Raw genomic sequence first — 21,539 nt, forward strand, 5'->3', positions numbered from 1 at the left:
ATTTTTTATAAGTTTCTTTGTAGTTTTCATATAATTATAAATATTAATTATGGTTTAAAAAAAAAGTAGTAATTTTATTATTGTTTGGTATAAAACTTATAGAACCTAAATAAAAAAAAAATTTTGTTTAAAATCAGTTAAATGAAAAATGGTTGTAAAAATGATAAAACAGTTTTATTATAAAAATTAAATTTAAATAAGATTATAAAAATGTGTAGATTCGCGAAAATTATTTTTGCCCCCACGTGAAACAAGTTCAAGTTACGCCTATGTATAGCTATGATTCATATTCAGATCAGGTTATCTCAATATAAATTAGTAATGTTATGAGTAAAGCGCGGATTTGTATGCATTTGCATATTTATTCTGGTTGATCGTATGTCGTATGATATACTTAGTGAGCACAAAATTTGTTTCAATACATAACGATTTAAAAAATAAAACTTTTTTAGTGCTTTATTCATATTTTTTTTGAATATTTTGACACTTTTTTATTTTAAAGGCTTATTTCACAATTTTAATTGCATATTTTATCTTTTAATGCAGCGGTTCTCAACTTTTTATTTTACGTACCACTTAGGTATATTATGAATCAGTCGCGTACCACTAATGACTGAAAGTAGAACGATCCAAAATTCAAATTGTACAGTTAAAATAGTTAAATACATTTTTTTTTAAATAATAAGACAGTAAAATACTACAACTATAATATAATTTTTTTTTTAAATAAGATGAATTAAATAATTGAATGCATTTATTATTCAAAAACGGCCCTCCACAATACCACAGTTTGAGAACCGCTGTTTTAGCGCATACTCCAGTGTTTCTTTTAGAAATTTTTGAACTTTTGTCTATTATAATTTATAATTTATAATATAAGAAAAAAGTATTATATTTTTATAGTTTCAATTAATATAAAAATAAATTAATAGGTATAAACGTATATACTTGTATAGGTATAATCGATTTACCAAATATGATCTTAGATCAATAATCGAGGAAATAAAATACGTACCTATACCAAGATGATAAAAGTGACGAAAAAAATGAAGAAACGTAGATAAGTATCTATAATAGCTGGGTTCCGAATTTTTTTTAAATATATTGTATTTATTCAATGTTCAAAAAATATATTTTTTTTTTTTTGCTAATATTATGTTTATGTATACATTTATTTTTCATGCATATTTAAGAGTTTTAGTGCATATTTGGTTGGCTTATAAATATATAAATTTATAAATCCACGCTCATACACGTTCAAACAAATTAATACATCAAGAATTAAATTAATTAAGCTCACTAGTCGCCAGTCTGTGACACCATATATATAGAAAGTCCTTAAACCCTCGATAATAGCGTTTCTTAAACTTTTTTATTCGTGGAACCCTTTTTGATGTCCACTTTTATCGTGGAACCCCTATTAAAGTGAAACTTCTTTACAGAGGGTACAAAAAAAAGCCGACGGTCGGGCATGGTCGGCGTCACGGTCGGGCTGTCAAGGACCTTAGCATATAGTAAATAAATAAAAAAAATATATAAATAATAAAATTTAAAAAAATACAGTTCTATTGAAAATAAAATTATAAAGTGTGTTATTTTTATTCTATTCCAATACACACCTAATATTAGTTGCATGACTGAAAGAAGTGTCATTTCATCCGCGCGTATTTATGTTACACGCACATTTTGAAAGGTATCAAATTCTTAAGATGGTTAATCTTTTATAGAAATTTAAACACTTGCTTATACCTATTATAGTGCTAATATCTATTTTTATTTTTATTTTATTTTGGCGACGTTCAAGCTGTAACTATAGCTGTAAGTACACAATAGATTATAGAAGTAAATTTTTTTTTTCTATAATATTCACATTTTTTTCCACACTAGCCGCTACGAATTTTTCGTTAGATATTTTGAAGTAATTTTCTTGGACATTTTGAAAAAAAATGATTGAAACTTCGCGGAACCCTGAAGTGATCTCCATAGTTGAAGAAACACTACTCTAAAGGCTGAAGAAAGACATTGTATAAATATAATGGTATTCCAACATCGATATCATTATTAATTTGAAAAATTGAAACTACGCAGGTTATATACACCCTATAATATGTGGATATTTTATTTAAAAAAAAAGTAAATCGTGCCCAAATAAGTTTTAGCCATTATACTCATAATAAAATAGACGGATATCCCATACAAGTACACAACGCAGGTCATTTTTAACGTCTTGGCGACTACGTGTAGAATGCAACCGCTATAAAGCTCTATAAAAAAAAAAAAAAATAGTGTATCTAGTTGAGATGCAAGGTGGACAATTATATTTCTATAACCAATGATAATACATATTAGTATATTATGTTAGGCTTAATACCGGGTAATCCATTTAATGTAAAACACTCATTAGTTAACTATTAGCGTATTAAAATATATATTTTATTATTATCGATATTTTTTATTTTTCAATTAATAACAGGTATTTTTAATTCCTTATTTATATATATTTTGAAATACTTCAATTTATAAAAAATATTTTAGATTATAAGAACGTTAATAACAATCTGTAGTAATATATACTTACCCACTATTGTAATAACTTATTATTCAAGGTTATTTATTTATTTTAATCTTGTTCTATGTTTATAAAACTATGATATTTGAAATTCAGTGTTAAAAAAACAAATTTTAATTTATAATTATGTAGGTATATTAATTATAGGGTAAATAAGAAATAAATATACTACCTAGCTAAACCTAACCACTATCTGAGTAAAAAGTATTATTTTTCTTAGTATTTAGTATTTACTAAATTAAGTACCTAACCTAAAGTTATCTAACCTAATTATTATAATTTATGATTTTATATTAGTCAACAATATATTTATAATGAGCATATAATATGTTATATATTTGTTACTAAAGAATATAATATAAGTATAGGTAGTTAGGTATTCATTAAGTTTTTAAGCATTCTAATCTAAAAAATATTTTTTTTATGTTCCATACTTTTATATTGGAGTTGACTTGAGAGCTTTCAAATACCATTTTATATAAGTTTATACTGTATATATTGTATGTCTGCGTAGTTTTAGTTACATATTTTAAATGATTATCAACTGTCGTCCGTCCCCGTAATTGGCGTAACGGCCTAATTTGTTATAACACTAATAACTATACATAAAAAGTTTTCGAATTATAAAAATACTACTAATAAATTTAAGAAATAAACACAATGCTGAGCATCAAATTTAAACTGAAACTTTAAGTGTAACTATTAAGGGTATAATTATATTATTTATATTGTGGTAACTATTAAGTAATAAATTTATTTTTGCACTTTTATCCTACTACTAAGGTAAAAAATTGCAAAATGAATTAGCGCTTTTGGTTTAAAAAAATAAACGATTTGCGTTTTTTAGGTTTTACCCAATGTACCTATAATTTATATTAATACGAAAATTACAATATTAGTAATATACATATTACACTGCTTCAATTCTGTACCTAACAAAAATGTATCGTATTTATAATAATTGTACCTACTGGCTACTGTATTGTTTCGATTTTATCCACACTTCTAAACTATTATAATTTATAGGTGATTTTATATTTATCTATACGAATTCTAGACATACCTACTGCTTAGGCGAATTCTCCGATTTAATTTTTTCATTTATCCATCACTTCAATTTTATGTAAAACTTTACGCTCGTTTTTGGCAAACATGTGAGATAATATATATTATAATATGGCATATACCTACCTACTCCTTCATAATTAGTTATTACTATTTATAGTAATCATCCAACTATCAAGAATCAAGATACAATAATAAACCATAAACCTAAATGGACAAAAGTTCGTTCTCATTACGTATACCTGGCCAATCGACTTGATATATAATACTCTGCATTTTGCAATCTAAAGTACCTAGTTAATATTTATCAGTTATCATAATGATAAAATCGGTCTTTTTGTTCAATTGATAACATAAGTAAATTAATAATAACAACTTTATAACTATTAAACTTTGTCCGCTAAGTATTGAGTATGGTCGTATATACAGAGTGTCCCATGAGTATTACCCATTGCGATATCTCCTGAAATAATGGGGATATTATAATTCTGAGTTTTTAATAAAATTCACAGGGACAAGAGCTACGAATTAATAACTCATGTTTTAATTTATTTTAATTTTAGATAAAAAAATTAAAAAATATATTTTTTTTATTTTATTTTTTTCAAAAAATTGAAGATAGCCATTTTGTATATTTCATATTTCTGAAATATAAATGTTTCAACTTTTTAATTTCATTAATCTTCTGATTTTTAATATTTTTTCTAGTTTCGAGAAAAACAGTGAAAACGTTCGCCGGCTGTACGAGAACGCGGGCCTTGTGTTTAATACAATGATACCACTATTGTAATTAATAATTCGCAGTTTTTTTCAAAACTAGAAAAAATATTAAAAATCAGGAGATTAATGAAATTAAAATGTTAAAATTTCAATATTTTCAGAAAAATGAACTCTACAAAATGGCTATTCTCAATTTTTTTGAAAATAATTAAATAAAAAAAAATAAAATATTTTTTTAATTTTTAAACCAAAACATTGAAATAAATAAAAAATCATGAAATATTTATATGTTTGTCCCTGTGAATCTAATTAAAAACCAGAATTATGATATATCCTTTACTTAAGGAGATATCACAACAGGTAAATCCTCACGGGACACTCTGTATAATGTGATATTGAGATTTTAATTACTTCCATTCTTAGTATTTTTTACTTTAGATAACTAAAAAATACATATTTGACCTACTGCACTTATATACGTGTAAAGTTATAACTTGAAGTTTATAATTTATTATTTATTTATTACTATTGTCTGTCAACAAATTATATCAGCACATTTATTATTATAGAATAAAAATATTAAAATTTCAAATAGCAGTTACCTAATCAAAATTGATTTTAATTGTTATTAGGTAATAATTAATAATTTCATGATAAAAAAAATAATAAAAATAATATAAAAAAGTGGGCAAGTGGGTATCCCTCTGCTGTATAGTAGAGATGGAGAATAGGTCACTGGTCTCTATAATGGATGTGTTAAATTTGAATGCGACTGGTATTATTGTATACAACAAACGATTCTGAACGGAGATGATTTGTTAGTCAATTATAATTAGTAGAATATATTATATTATTACCTATATTTAAATTGTAATATATTCGTTATTTTACGCGATTTCGTAAAAAATTAAATTTCATACGCTCATAAAATTTTTTTTGTGTTGACGTTGGAATTTTTTTTTACAGTTATTTGAAGGAAACTTATGGATAACCTTGTATTGTGTTTTTTAACCTTAGGTATAAATCACAAACATTTTATAAATTTTTAACTTCAAGATTCCTTGTACATTTTTGCGATTTTGATATATTTTGTAAATATTTGAACTTGAAATGCTTATAAACAAAAATTGTGACTAACGATTTATGATTTTTTTTTTTTACTACAATAAGTACAATTTATAATAAACCTTGTATTAAATTTTAAAGATTTTTTAGATAACCAAATTTTTTTATTGGCATTTCAAGAAAAAAAAAACTAGAAAATTTCAATTGTCTATAAGTAGTTTAATATTTTGAAAATTTAATCGTAAATAGATAACGCTAATATAAACATTTGGTGAAAATTTCAAGTATTTACAATGATTCGTTTTTGAGTTACAGCAAAATCAAAAAATCGATTTTGTCGAAAAGTGGTTATGCGTAAAAATTCCCATTTTTCCGTGGTTTTTCCCGACGCTTTTGAAAACTACTGGAAACTCCCAAAGTACCAACTAGATGAATTTTCATTTTCAAAGAGGAGCTGAAGTCGAAAATCGAAGCATTATTACTACTCCAAAACGTGATGACAGACAAAAAAAAAAAACACAAATCATTGTAAAATCAGTACATTCATCACTCCGTTTAGAATCTAAAAGTTTTATATTTAACTATAAAAAATAAAATTGCTTTCTTTTGTTCTCAAACGAAATTTGGCCTTAAAATGGTTTTCTTCAATTTGAACTGGAGGGCTGTGATTATGATTACAATTTACAAAACTTATCGAAATGTACAGTGAATACATTTGACATTATTACACGAGCTCCAAAGTTTTCAAAGCACTTCCAATATTAATTATAATATAATTATTGGGGATTTATCAATCGATAACTTCAGAATTCAGAAGGTATAGTACTAAGATCGTTTCAAATGATAAATAATTTACTGTCTATTTGTCACTTTTTCAATCACAAATCATAAACATGTTTTAAAACAAAATAATTTGAGAATTATGCGGTGAAATGAAATGGTGACGAAACAGGATACGATCAATACATAAATATTAGGTACTTTATATTAAAATTATACATACAAATATTATGCTATTCTTAAATCGGATTTTTATGATTTATTTATTAATTTATTAATCTGCTATCCAGATGATGTAAAATTAATCTGGTTGGGTTCAAAAGTAAAAAGTTCCCAGTACTTATCAAAATAATATTCACGATATGCGGTAACGGATTTTCGTACTTATAATAATTATTTCTTTCTAAACAATTTTTGTTCTGATTCAAAACAAATAACTGTAAATAACTGAAATTTTCACCAAATTAAAAAATTATATTATCATTTTTTATAAATGATATATTTTCAAAATTTGACTATTATTAAGCTATTTATAAGCATGAGAATTTTTTTTTTTCTATAAATGTTAAAAAAATATATTTAATGGGTCGAAATTCTAGAAAATTTAGTTTTAATAGGGATTGAATTCGTCAATATCACAAAATTTATAAACTTAGAATATTTTACACTACAAAATTTTTAAAGTCTATAATTTGTATAGGCCAACACAATATTTTGTGTTACTAACAGCAACCAGAAATATCTAATAGTTCAGACTATATATATTTTGTACACTAAAGTATCTTTTAAATCTCTACTTCACATATTACATATTGATCTAAATGTACTACTCAAATACCTGACTTTTAAATCACTTTTCAGAGCCAGTTATTAAATTGCAATACATTTTTGTATAGGTATTGTTTTCTTTTTACACTTCATTAAAAATATATTGTAATTTAGTTTTTTATTAAAAAAAAAAAAAAAAAATATAAGTAAAATAAAATGTATATCTTTGGTAGTTTGGTTAGAATTAAATTATTTCTTGGCTTAAGTGCTAAAATGTCTTTAAAATTTCTACTTAAAAAATAAATATATATTTTATTCATGAATTTATCATAGCCTAAGACAATAGACCTAAGTGTAATTTGTACTTATGTAAAGCTAAAAAGAAGGCACACAATTTTTTGCCCAAAATACAACAAGATCACAAATACGAACAGTAAAAAAATTCCATACAAACAATATTTTGTTACTCCACAGTTCACAAGATATTTCTTACGTTTGTATAATTAAGGAAAAATAAAAACAAGAATTAAAAATACATACTTTATTTAAAATAACAAAATTAAGTTAAGTTATTAAAATTTAGTGAAATTATTGCCATAACAATTTAACAAGTCCACTTCCAATTTGCGCTTGTTGACCAATAATAAGAGTACTCGAAGGTGAAACCAGATTATCTTTTAATCCTCGTACTGTAGATTTTTTCAAATAATTAAGAGTAGATTCAAATGACATTTGTTGCAATGGCGACGGACAACCGTTCATTCCAACTCTGTTTAATGCCTTATACTTACCATCATAAGTCATATAATCAGCTATTAATGATAAATGTCGGGTATCTACATTAATACCATAAACCTAAATCAAAAATATTATACAATGAGTAAAGACATAATATAATTTAATAAAATATTGATAAATACAACACAAACCTTAAATACATTTTTCACTTCCTTAATAATAACCCTGTTAGCTGCTTCTATGCCATACGTGTTTAACATCATTTGTATATCATTACAGTATAATGAATTTAAGTTTAAAATATTATCAAACCTAAAAAGTTCTGCTACACCACGTGAACCCTCAGTTTTCAATATTATTTTATCATCTTCTTCAGTTAAAATAGCTCTATTAATACCCGGTATTTCATGAATAATTACTCGACCCATCAAATCTTTAAGTAAAGCTGTTAAGTCCATTCTTTTAAATTCCAAAGGAATAGATACTTCAATACAAACAAATTTATATGGTTTCTTCTTATCATATCTATAAAAGATTAAAATTGATTAGTTTTTTTTTTTTTTTTCAAAGTAAAAGTCTTACTTAACATCGATTACAATTTGAGAATAATCTTTATTATTAATAAAATCTTCATTATCATCATCTTCCATATTAATTTCACTATCATTTTCATCTTCAAATACACTATTATTTTTATCTTTAATAGGTTTATTTTCAATATTAATTGAGTTATCACATTCGCTTTGTTTTTCATTTATATCAGCTTCTTCATCACTCATTGGATCATCTTCATCTTTTTCATAATCATACTCTTCTGTTTGAGCTCTAAAATTGTTTAAAAGTTAAAAATAGTTTTGATATTCCAAAGCAGAAAATTTTTTTTTGAAAACTCGATAAATAAATATGAAATTTGAAAGAGTAGTTTATGAGTTATAAATATTCAAAGTTTAGGTAGGTGGAGTAGTATGAGGATATTCTACAAAATGATAGTAAACTATTTCGTTTACCTTAACTTAAAATATTTATAACTCTTAAACTCTTAAATTTCAATATTTATAATAATATTTTAAAAAATATTCTGTTTGAGAATATGAAATTGAAAAAGTATATTGCTATTTAGAAATTAAAAAACTTATAACTGTAAAAAAAATAAATTAATAGATTTTTAAATAATTTGTGTTATTTGATAAAAGAATCACTTGGTACATAATACCTCATAAATGGAGCTCAGATGTTATCATAAATTGATTATAATGTCAAATTATGCAATTATTACATACATGTCTTTAAATTAGTACAAACAAGTTATTGCGATCAAAATTATTATCTAAAAAGTCAAAGATTACTTTATATAGAAGTTATCTAAGACCGATAGTAACCTATGTGTGCAAAACTTGGTCTATGACAAAAGAAGACAATAGAAAACTTGCTATATGGGAAAAGAAAATTTTAAGAAGCATAAATGGACCAGTATAAAATAACAAATTAGGAATATGAAAAACGATATAATTAAGAGCTATATTATGGCCTATATGGAAAACCTAACATACTAACATAATACATGCATAAGATGTAAGCGTCTAAAGCACGATTAAAGATATATCTTTAATCGGGGTCTAGAGTGGATGGGACATGTATTGAGAACTGATGGGGATGTACTAAAGAATGTTCTGATAAGAAAAATACATAGAAAATGTCTACTGACAATTATAAATATCTGAACAAGTTTGAAAGACACCATAGAAAAGGATATGAGATTGGTAGACGAGAGTGCAATGTTAGACTGGACTTTGGACAGAGAAAAATGGAAAGGCTTACTAAACATTGTTCTAAAGAGAATATACCATGTGGCTATCGTAATGATCAATAATCATAATATGCTGTCATAAACATCTAAACTTTATTTAAAAGTTATAACTCAATGGCCGAGAAACCAAAATTTCCAAAACTATGAGAAAAGCAACGGTTTGATTTTATTATTTTAATTTATAATATGTATAACTAAAAAATTTTAAAATAAAATATATTTGATAACTACATTTATTCATTTTTTTCATAACTTTAATTTTCTCTGATCTTTATAATTAATTTTTTATAAGATCAAAAATATTAAATAATTACTTTCTTTTCAAGGCCGCTGAATCAAATTCACCAGTTTCAGATTCACTATCAGAATCAACTTGATTTTTAGTTTTAGCTTCTTGGGGTTCACTTTGATCCTAAATTATTATCATTTGATTATTTGTTTGTTATAAATAATAACAATCTTTCAATTATGTTTAGAGACAGTAAAAATGAATAATTATACTTACTAATATTGCATTTTCATCATCGTCATTATTCTTTTCTCTACTTATTTTAATAACTTTTTTAGTTTGTTCAGAAATCAATTCTCCACTAAAATTTTTTGACAAATTTTTAATGAACATTCTTTTTAGGTTTTCTGAAAACGTTTTTCTAATGAATCTCATGACAGTTTTTGGTGTTACATGAGTTATAGATTCGTAGCAACGATGTGGTAATAAATGCAATGTTAAATCATAGCGCATATGTCTAGTTGGATTTAATATTACTTTTTCTCGTACTTGTACTTTTGATAAAACGTCTTTCAATGTTATTTTAGTCATTAGTTTCCTTAAAAATTCTGCTTCATTTTGAACACTAAACACAAATATTTCAAAAACTTTTAGTGATAAAATAGGACAAAATTAATTTAAATTTACTTTTCAGACTGGATGAATGGTATTTCCATTGAAGGAGTTTTAATTGTTTTTGTAGCCATCATTAATATCTCACGTAGTCTAGGAATACCTAAGGTGACATTCATCTCACCACGACCGGCAAAGTGAAAAGTATTCAATGTCATCTGTGTTGATGGTTCACCCACAGATTGGGCAGCAATACAACCAACTGGTTCTCCAGCTGCAGCTGTGGCTGCCATAGCTTTGAGACGAATTGATTCTTTAGCAATTAGTTTTTCATCGTCATTCAATCCATTACTTAAAAGTAAAATATTAAAATTTAAGTAATATATTATTAAATAAATATTTAAATTTTTTTACTTAGTATCAAAATATTTATTAATTGATGAATCCATTTTTTCTGATAATAAGCCATAGTGTCCTCCAGGATGAAAAGTTGCTCCTACAGGGTCAGGTATTCTTCGTATGTTTTCTGTATAGCTATAAATACATAAATAATTTAGTTGTAATTAAATTTAAAAAAAAAGAAAACTTAAAAATTATGCATTTTGATATATTTTATATCATTTTATTTTAATCACAACTGTAAACCTTTATTTCTAATATAGGTAGATCTGCTAATTTGAATATATATATTTAAAAAACATTTTAGTACTTACGAACTTTTAACATCTTCATCTATTTCATACCATTTTTTGCACATTTTTGTGTCTTGTGTACAACGACCATTTTTAATTTTTGAATGATTTTTATTTTTAACCTTAGAAGTTTGTTGTTTACACCAACTCAAAAATTCACTATCTCTTTTAATAGTTTTATTTATTTTCATAGCGGACTTGATTTCTTCTAGCTTTTCATCAAGTTCTTTGTAACATTCATCATTTCTGATTTTTTTAAGAGCTTTGAAAGAATTTACGTTGCCAGCTAGGAAACCAAATTGCTTTTCATTGAAAAAACTGCTTTTGGTAACTTCCAAACCATCCTCACCATATAAATACTGCACAATACTACCATTGCTGTCTCTAACAGACATATCATAATTGACTATGAGGCTTTCAAGATGTTTTACCAAGCAACGTTGTAAATAACCACTTCTACTTGTTTTAACAGCAGTATCAATAAGACCTTCACGACCAGCCATGCAATGGAAGAAAAATTCTTGGGGTTGAATGCCAGTCATAAATCTACTACCTATAAATCCTCCAGCTTTAGGTAGTGTATCAAATGGTGGAAAACTTGGTAAAGTTCGACCAGATATCATCATAGGTGGTCTTTTACCTTCCAACTCAATTTGCCCTAAACAACAAGATATTTGTATAGTGTTTACAGTAGATCCTTTTGCTCCTGATTGTACCATAAGCTGTAAATTATTATTAGGGAATGGTTGAAGTAATCCTTTGGGGATACAAGCTCTAGTTATTTTATTAGTAAACGGCTGTAGATGTTTTTTATAATTTCTATCAACTAGTACTGCAAAGTGGCTACTTTTGCTATATGACTCTGCTAATTTAATATTCATTGCTTCTTCGTCTATATATTCAATACCAAGAGATTCTTGAGCAGCTAATATTCCAGCAGTTTTAGATTCATCGATAGCAGTTTGACGTAGATGATCAGCTTTTTCAGTCACTAATATGTCTTCTACACCTAAAGTAAAAGCATCACATTGCAAATAAACAGTAAATAATTTACTAAATGCGCTTAGTAATTTTGCTGAATATTTTCCACCATATAGTTCAAAAAAACAATGCACCAAACTGTAAGTAGAAGCTCCAATATGATTTTTGTCTAGAATTCCTGATAATAAATTACCATTCCGTACAATAAAATTGAATTCTGATAATAAATCTGGGTATTCATAATGATTTGGATTTCTCCAACATTTTTGTTCAAGTTTAGATTTTGACATTAAGTTTATGAATGTTTTTTGATTAAGAGGAGTCAAGTTAATAATCAATGTTGAAATAATTTGTTTACCAGACCAAAGCATTATAGGTTTGATGATAGCTGGAGGAACAGTCTTAATTTCACGATCAATCGAACTTAATGCTTGATAAACGAAATGCATATACTCTCTTCGAGTAAAAAACCGTCCTCTGATAGTCATTCTTACACTCGATATTATATGATCTTGTATAAGTCCACTTAATGGAGTACCATCACGAGGTACTAAATATTGGTAAACAGCACTTGCTAATTCTTTAGCTTCACACTTTGCTAATTCACTTTGAGGTAAATGAGTATTCATTTCATCACCGTCAAAATCAGCATTATATGCTTTACAATTAGCATAATGTAATCTTAATGTTTTTTCTCCTTTTAAAACCTTAACCCTATGTGCCATAATACTAGGTTTATGTAAAGATGGCTGTCGATTAACAAGCATCATATCCCCATCAATAACATGTCTATGAACAATTTGTGGACCTCTAGAATTTGGACCTTTGTAAAAAAGGGTTTTTGATAAAGCTTCTCTGCGTGATTTGTTTGTAGCAGATAACCATTTTACAATTCCTGCATCTGTTTCAATCATATTTGCACCTGGATAATGATTTGGGCCATTCAATACAACTCCATGTAATCCTTTATTGTTCCAGTCAGTAACAGCTACAGGATAAGTTAATTTTTTAGCAAATTCAACTGGTATACCAATTTCATCAGTATCCAAATAAGGATCGGGTGTAATAACAGAACGTGCAAAATAATCAACACGTTTACCCATCATATTTTGACGAATAATACCAGATTTTTTTTCTAATAACTGTTTTAACCCAATTCTAGTTGCTTGATCTTTACTATTATAAGTTTTGAACAAATTTCCATCCAGAAGAGCATCAACACACATTTGTAAATTATGCATACTAATTTGGACTTTTTCTATGCTGTCTCTTCCTTGACTAGCATTGACAAGCTCAGTAATTTCTGATGAAATTTCTTGACCTTCTTTTTGATCTCGTAATAACCATATATATTGTATTACCTTGGCTTCTCGTAAAATAGACTTGTAAGTTGAATTTCTAGGACTCTCGACTAGTTTTCCTTTAACCATCAAGTTAGGACGAATATTAGAAGGAGTAACAAGTACTTCTGACATAAAACAAGTATCTGTGGGATATTCAACTTTCAAACCAGCCAAGACTGGTAATAAAGCACTTATAAAATGTTTTTCATTGATCCACAATTGTCTCATATGTTCTTTTATATCTGTTGGGAACAAATATGCTTTAGTTTTTTTATCTTTTTTTGATTGAACTGCATGTGAAATAGTAATTGTTGAAAATGATTTAGAAATAGTTGAAAGTTGTTGTTTACAATGTATACATCCGGTTCGTCGAGCAACCTATACAAGAAATACAATATAATGAGAAATAGATTAATCGGTAGTGCAGTATTTTTATGATTCAATACATTTAAACAATTTATAATACTATAAAATATTTATATTTAATATATACTTATAATTTACTCACTTGATTTAAGGTTTCAGTAATGAAAGTCTGACGTATGTCATCAGCACTCTTCACATAAGACCCATTATTTTCTTGTAGCCGTTCTTTTAAATATAAACTGATAAATGTTTCGAGTTCTTCAACAGACAAATTTCTATCATCATCTTCACTCAAACCATTTATTTCAGTAGCCAAATCGTGGGCATCCGTCAGTTGACCATTATCAAGGAGTTTTAATTGTGCTGCCAACAAAATAGTAGTTTCTCGTGGTAACAATACTCTGTAGCACGATAAACAGCTTATCTTGAGTATGTGAATGACTGTTGCGGTAAATATTGGATTGATGACTGGACATGGCAGCTCAATGTGACCAAAATGGCCTGAACACAAAACGGCATTTTGGTTACAAGTCGAGCACTTACCACTATTCATGTGAATCGACCCGAGACGAGCATCATATAATCCTCCGGGCACGGGTTCGCCCAAAGGAGTAAATGATATGAGGGAATCTATACGCGCCACCGACAATTTTTTAACTTCTTCCGATGAAAACATATTAAATTCCATACTAATGGGCTTAAACGGATCCACATTGTAAAAATCATGGTAAAACATTTCGAACAATTATAAGATCAATAAGTAAGAATCAACTGTGGAGTAAATAACTATAGAGGTACAATGAAAATGTTTACTCTAAAGTGTCACCACTCGTGTTCTAGAACTGTGATTCTGCACGCCGTGATGAATCCGGTAGATCAACGTTTCGGTGTCCTAACTGTCCGATGAACTGTAGTTGTACATTATTTACCATATTATTTTATCAATCACTTTACAATTTGAAAATCACGTGCGCGAGCCGCGAATTGTAGATAAGAGATGATGTTCGGTAAGATTCACATTTTTTATGCCATGAAATATAAATCAAAATAATTAAAAACGTAAATTATGAATTATAACCACAATTGTCGATTACATCAAATCTAAGAAAACCAACATATTTTTTATGCGAGACACAGAAAGTAGTTACTGTGATATTTGCCCGCACGTAATAACATAAGACGACGTGCCAATCATGATTTTAGATTTGGTCTGTGCCATAATCACGATTCCAAATCTTCCAAAATAATCAGCTGTTCCAACTAATCACTGGTGCTGCCAGTAGAATTATTTCGTATAATAATATAATTATTGATATTACCGCGCTTTTTAAGATGATTATTATTGATTATTATTAAGGCTTAATATATATTATTATATCAAAAAAAAAAAAAAAATGAGCTATTATAGTCAAAATATAATAAAAAATAAAAATTCATAAAATAAATCTAAGATACAAAATAAAAATGTTTAAATCTAAATTTTTTTGATACTAGAAACACACAGATTTTAAAAAACTTATGGTATCTATTTCTTTGTCTTTATAATCTAATATTTTTTAAGACAATATAGTTTTTTCATTTTTTTTTGTATTACAGTTTTTACTTATTTTGTTTAGTTTCAGTGGCGGATTCAGGGTGAACGATCGGGCGTTCGCCCCCTCCCCCGTTCTCTCGAAAAAAAAATTGTTTGAAGTCCCTGGTTTTGGTTTTTGACGTAATTAGGTATACTTCAAGGGCAACAAAATTATAGTGATATATTTTTTTATTACTATTACTATAATTTGCGGCAATTAGTTCTGTTTTTGTTCACGTCGTCGACGACAATAACGATTAGTGATTATCATATTTATTTTTAGTCTATATTTCATTAGCCTGTAGAATAAACATTTTATCTGTCATTATAATAATAATTATTATATCCACCGTCATCAAACATGGCCGCGTGCCTTTTATTGCAAAAAAAAAACATAGATATCGAACGACCCGAAGACGATCGACGGGTGACTATGGTCTATGGTGTGGGGGTCAGTGTGTCTATGGAGAGTGCTGAGTGGAGACGCAGTATGCTAATTTTGAGTTTTAACTGTATTTAATACTGAGACATAATTTACAAATGAAATTGTCGTTCAAAGTTCCGTGCAACATGAAATTATAGAGGACAAAGGAGATAGTTTGCAAAATAGAGAAAAAGATCAAAATCTGACGAACCAAGTACAAAACACCAGCTTAGTTGTTAACATATTGTAGATAAACCCATGATCCCTATAATTATAATAATAATATGAGCATAATTTGAACATAACAATATTTACAATTTAAACAATTTTAGACAACTATAATACAAAATTATGTAACACCAATCCTTATAGACGAAGAGATATAATAGCCAGAACACCAACTGGTTCAGGGAAAATTGTAAGTATCTACAATATAAAATAAACGGATTTTAAACAGCCCATTAAATCTATTTTTGTTATGGGTGACGAGTACATAAATAGGTGCTTATTTTTTACGGGGGGGGGGGGAGGTGATTAACCTTTAGCATAATAGTTGAGGCTTAAAAATTGTACAAAAACTGTTTTCATCGTAGTTACGGAATCGGTTACTTACATTCGGTGACCATCATAATTAAATTTTTTATTTTTTTTATTAACTATTGATTACTACAATACGATTTTATATTGGGACTCAGCCTCATAGGCGCAATTAGCGCTCTATTTCTGAGTAGGCTAAATTGATATCAGTAACCCGTGGGGGCTTTGACCCTACATCATTAGTATTGATATCATATAAAACTGGGTGGGTTAAGCCCACCTATAAGACCTCCCCTCCTAGTTGCGCCTATGCTCAGTCTGTCAAATATTAATAAAATAAAATAAAATAAATAAATATAACAAATAGTTAAAAATATTCAAATACTTTATGGGCCAGGTGATTATTAATAAATAATAAAATTGTTTTGGGCAACTAAACAATATTATTTAATTTAGTAAATAACAAAAAAATTCTGAATAAATTTATACAAGATTCATATATATTCACGAATTGTTCATATTAAAGTTTCAAAATATTAAACATACGTTGGCATAATTTTTTTTTCATATGCAGTTGAATATCATAATTTTATAGAAATCGTCAATTATTTATATATTTCAAGGGTATTTCAACAGTTGTTTATTTACCAACAAAATAATATCGAACATTTTTAATAAAAATTATTTTTATACGAGTTTACAATAATTACTATGTTGATAAAATTCTTGAGATCCTTCCTTAGTTCACGATTTTCAATGTACTTCAATATGCATAAATCTTTATTGAAGCATAAAAATAATTCAATATACCTACATAATAATAATAAAAATAAAGATTCGTTTAATACGCTAGCAGTAGCGCAAACGAAAAACACCGGAAAATCGTAAGTTAAAGAATTTGAAATTTGGTTAAAACCTTGAAACTTGAAAATTAATGATTTACACGGTCTTTTGAAACGTGGCAAATTGGCAACTAAATTTAAATTGTTCCTAAATTATTAACTGGTTATACATTTTAATAAAAAAATTAATTTATTTTTAGGACAAAAGAATAAAAGTTTTGTTTTTGACCACTGTAGACAAGGATGTTCAACAACTAGCAATGACTTATTTGAAATCAATAGATGTTGAAGAGATGGTAGAACTCAAAGCATATACCACGCAAGAGATTTTTTTATTGAAAAAAGATATACCTACAGTGTTGCATTTGTTCAATTAACTTCTTGAGTTTAATACATTGTTATAACTATATTATGTACTTGCATTTTTTATTATTTTAGATATTGTTAAGGACTAAGTTTTATTTGTCTAAATTTATTATGAATAAATAAATTATTGTAATATTATACGTCTATACATTTTACCTAGATGAGTTTTAATAAGTATAGATTATATAAAATATTCTTGAATTAAAAAATTATTTGGAGTTTGATTTTAGGTCAATAGCGTGGATATAGAAAGTGTCATAGATATAGTTAAAATTAAAAATTATATTATTATTATTATTATTTTTTTTTTAATAAATATCAACTATCAGAACATTTTATTATTTACCATAACTTTAAGAAGACAAATAATAATCGATTAGATATTTGGTGTTTAATATTTAAAGTTAAAATAATGTCGAATTTTTATCTATAGATATTTTAACTTCATATATTATTAAAATTAGATAAATATTATTCATACTTGTATAGTAATTTTTATCTTTTACAAGTTAATTTAACTTATTTTAAGTTATTTTAGTGTTGTAAGTCTTATATGTATACATTATATTTACGAAAATAATAAATAATATTATGTAGAGCAGAATTTTTTTAAATATTTCTGATCACCGTGAAACCAAATAGTATACATTTTTGAAATATTTTGGAGCCTTTATGATAGTATATTATTTTAAAAACATAAATTTCTTTTATATTTTTATGTTATAGCTCAAAATTATGAAGTAAATAATATGTATTTCACAATTTACAGTTAAACCCTAAATAATGGCAATAATAATATTTAAAGAATTAAATAGAGTAACAAAAATGACAGTATACCTAATATATTACAATGAAAATAATTTGTAAATATGAATATAGAGAATGAATTCAATTGATTATTCATAACATTTCTTAACATAATATAATTCTAATTATCAAAGGCAAACACATACAATATTCTTATGTTTAACTTTGAACAAAGATTTCTTTTAACATAGACTAAATTGAAGTATCAACTAAAATGATTGCGATTCGAATAGAACAACATACTAATTTTAAAATATTAAATATGTAAATTATATTGAGTTATAATTAATACAAATAAATTTAGTATAAGAACGAAGGAATAAGGTGATTGGATAAAGGTGATATTATGATATCATGATTGTTGTAGACGTGTAGTAATTGTTTACAAATGATAATCACATAAACAATTACGTCAAATTTTGAATATTTGTAATATATATTATATTTATATAAATGATCAAAATTATATTGCACACAACACAATCAAATAGCGTATGCATGAGCAACTGTTTTAATATATTACTTAAAACTTAAATTATACAATATATTTTATTATTAAAAATTAATTATCCACTATGTCACTATGAATATATTATATAACTAATATAGCATGGATAAAATAAACGATTTTTCCATTAACAGAATAAAATAGTTTATAATATTATACATCTAAAATCTATGACTATAAATTATTATATAAATAAAAATTTAAAATAAAATATATTATTGTTTTGTATTTGACTCATTTGTTCTATTATCACTAATATTACATTCGTAACGTTCCAAGCACCATGTGGCCCAATTATTCGGAATTGATGACTTGGAATGAAGTTCGTCATTCACATCTTTATATGCTTTTAGATATGATTCAAGTTTATCATTGGGAATCAACTTATGTATGCGATGTAACGCCCTAAAATAAAATAATGTGTATATAATTATAATTTGTCATGATGCGTAATAAAATTAGTAGATACCAGTGGCGAAGCTTAAGTTTTTAGTTGGGGAGACATTGAATAAAATAACACTAACACGCTTGGATTCCTCCCTTTTTATTTTACCTATTCGATAATACATTTTTTCGTATGAGTATAATTAATAATTCCGTCGTTCAAAATGACATAAATTAAATCATCAGCCATGAGGACAAACTACAATATAAAAACAACAATATTAAGAAACACGTAGGTACCTATCGGCTATCAGTAATAGCGATTTACAGGGGACGATGGCGTGACAAGGTCATTCCAAACAGCGAGACGTGTCTCATAGCGAAGATAGTAACCCCACTTACATTAAAATCCCCCCTGTACCCGCGCGCCTATAATTGGGAGACGTTGCATCGTAACGTCTCTATGATATAATATAATATTTGGAATGACCCGCACGGCCGTATTGCGCGCATCTAATCTATTTTAATAATTCTTAAAGACTATAACTGTACAACGAAAAACCAATTTTAACAAATATTAAAACATATATCATTTTTATAATATAAATGACGTAAAAATTTGTAAATATTTTATAAAACAAAATTATTTATTCTGTGTGCTAATTTCTTAGTGGATAGATGTTGTCTCATTGCCACTGCTAGATACTCACCAATTAATCCAAACGGGTACGTTTCCCGCCTTCTCAGCCACAGAAATTCGACAAGCTATTCTTTCTACACATTTTTCTGATTCCAGTAGCTTTTGAAAATTTTCCAATGCAGAATCTGATAACTGTATTGATTCGTTGTTTTGTACGTCAGTCAAATTTGTGTCTTCAAGTTTAAACAGCGGATCGTTTGTTTTACCGACAACAAGGTGATTGGCCGATGTAGATTCATTTATTGGAATGTCTTTACTCATGCCACCTCGCTGTGTACTACCTGGCATTGCGGTTGCTGGCCGATTCGGAAGTATACCTCCCGGTCGACCAGGAAGTAACGCCCCTGGTTGACTTGGAAGTAACACACCAGGTTGATTACTCGGTAATCCAACCGGTTGACTTGCTGGCATATTATTATTATTAGTCGAATTCGTTCGCCTCAACAAATCTAATATTTGTCCTGGCATCAAAAGTAATTGCATTAACGACGGAATTAGCCTTATTAAAAACAGCGGAAGTAACAATATTTTTAAGAACTTCATGAGTTTCATTATTAACATGAATTTAAAAATTACTGCTATCATGTACATTTTGAATGAGAATCCGAGTAGAAATAATGTTTTTAGGAAACCGATTGCTTGGAGTTTGGCAAGGCCAAGTTTGAAAAGCGCCAACATGCTGATTAATTTCCAATTAAAGTTATTCAGTTTTGGTTGCAATGCGTTTTGATCATGGTTAGTTAGGCTACTCGATGGTCGATCTGATGGTCTGCGACTGGGAACTTGTTCAGCTAAATATCCTTCTCCTATCCCATATGGTGGTGGTTCCCAACTACCACTCAATCCCGACCATAATGACCCTTGATGTGTCTGTTGAGGTCGACCAGCACTGGTCCATCCAGTTTCATAAGTTGGATTATCATATTCTTTGTATCCGTAGTCATCCAAATTATATGTTAAGTCATTTGCATTTTGATAACCATTTGAATTGTCTTCTTCTGCCACCGTGGTGTATTTTGCTGTATTTGTATTTAATTGATGATTATGATTTATTTTTCTTTGGTTGATTTGCCTGTCAAAAAGCAAATGATTATTTATCAAATATATATATATATATATGTTATTGTAATAATATATTATATGCCTATATGCAAATAAATGTACTTATTATTATAATAATGTGATATTAAAACTACGCAATGCTCTATTATTGTACACAGTAATAAAATCTAAATAAATCAACATATATAATGTATATATGTATATAATATATCATGTACACTCGTATTATTTAGTATTAATTATACGACATTTAATATTACTTTTTAATTTAATTGTATCAAGTAGTAAAATATATAAATTAACTATTTATATTTTATAACAACATTTTTACTTGTATAATATTAATATTGTTGCAATGAGCACATAATTTTCGAAAAAATATAATAAGTATACCTACTTCAAAACAGATCGTGACTAGGAATTTGTTACTGTATGTCTTATACGCTTATATATATAATATACCTATATAATAATAATAATATGTAGTTGTAATTATATTATATTACTCTAAAGTCTAAAGTATACTTGAAAATAGTATTTCTTTAAATTTCAAATCAAATCACGAGACATAGTTTTTGTAGATTTTTTACCTGCCGTTTAA

At 27.0% G+C, this 21,539-nt stretch overlaps 1 protein-coding gene across 1 annotated transcript; it reads right to left on the reverse strand.

Moving 5' to 3' along the window:
- Positions 1-7,493: 7,493 nt before the first annotated feature.
- LOC113561364 (DNA-directed RNA polymerase I subunit RPA1) lies at positions 7,494-14,471 on the reverse strand. The gene is made up of 9 exons (XM_026967727.1): positions 13,878-14,471; positions 11,067-13,747; positions 10,768-10,887; positions 10,429-10,704; positions 10,018-10,366; positions 9,827-9,924; positions 8,288-8,530; positions 7,897-8,230; positions 7,494-7,822 (listed from the first exon to the last, which is right to left on the reverse strand). The coding sequence occupies exons 1-9, from the start codon at positions 14,469-14,471 to the stop codon at positions 7,556-7,558; spliced, it is 4,962 nt and encodes a 1,653-aa protein (XP_026823528.1). The 3' UTR covers positions 7,494-7,555.
- Between the last annotated feature and the right edge of the window lie 7,068 nt (positions 14,472-21,539).

The sequence above is a fragment of the Rhopalosiphum maidis genome, chromosome 1 (assembly GCF_003676215.2).
Source record: "Rhopalosiphum maidis isolate BTI-1 chromosome 1, ASM367621v3, whole genome shotgun sequence".
Taxonomy (NCBI): domain Eukaryota; kingdom Metazoa; phylum Arthropoda; class Insecta; order Hemiptera; family Aphididae; genus Rhopalosiphum; species Rhopalosiphum maidis.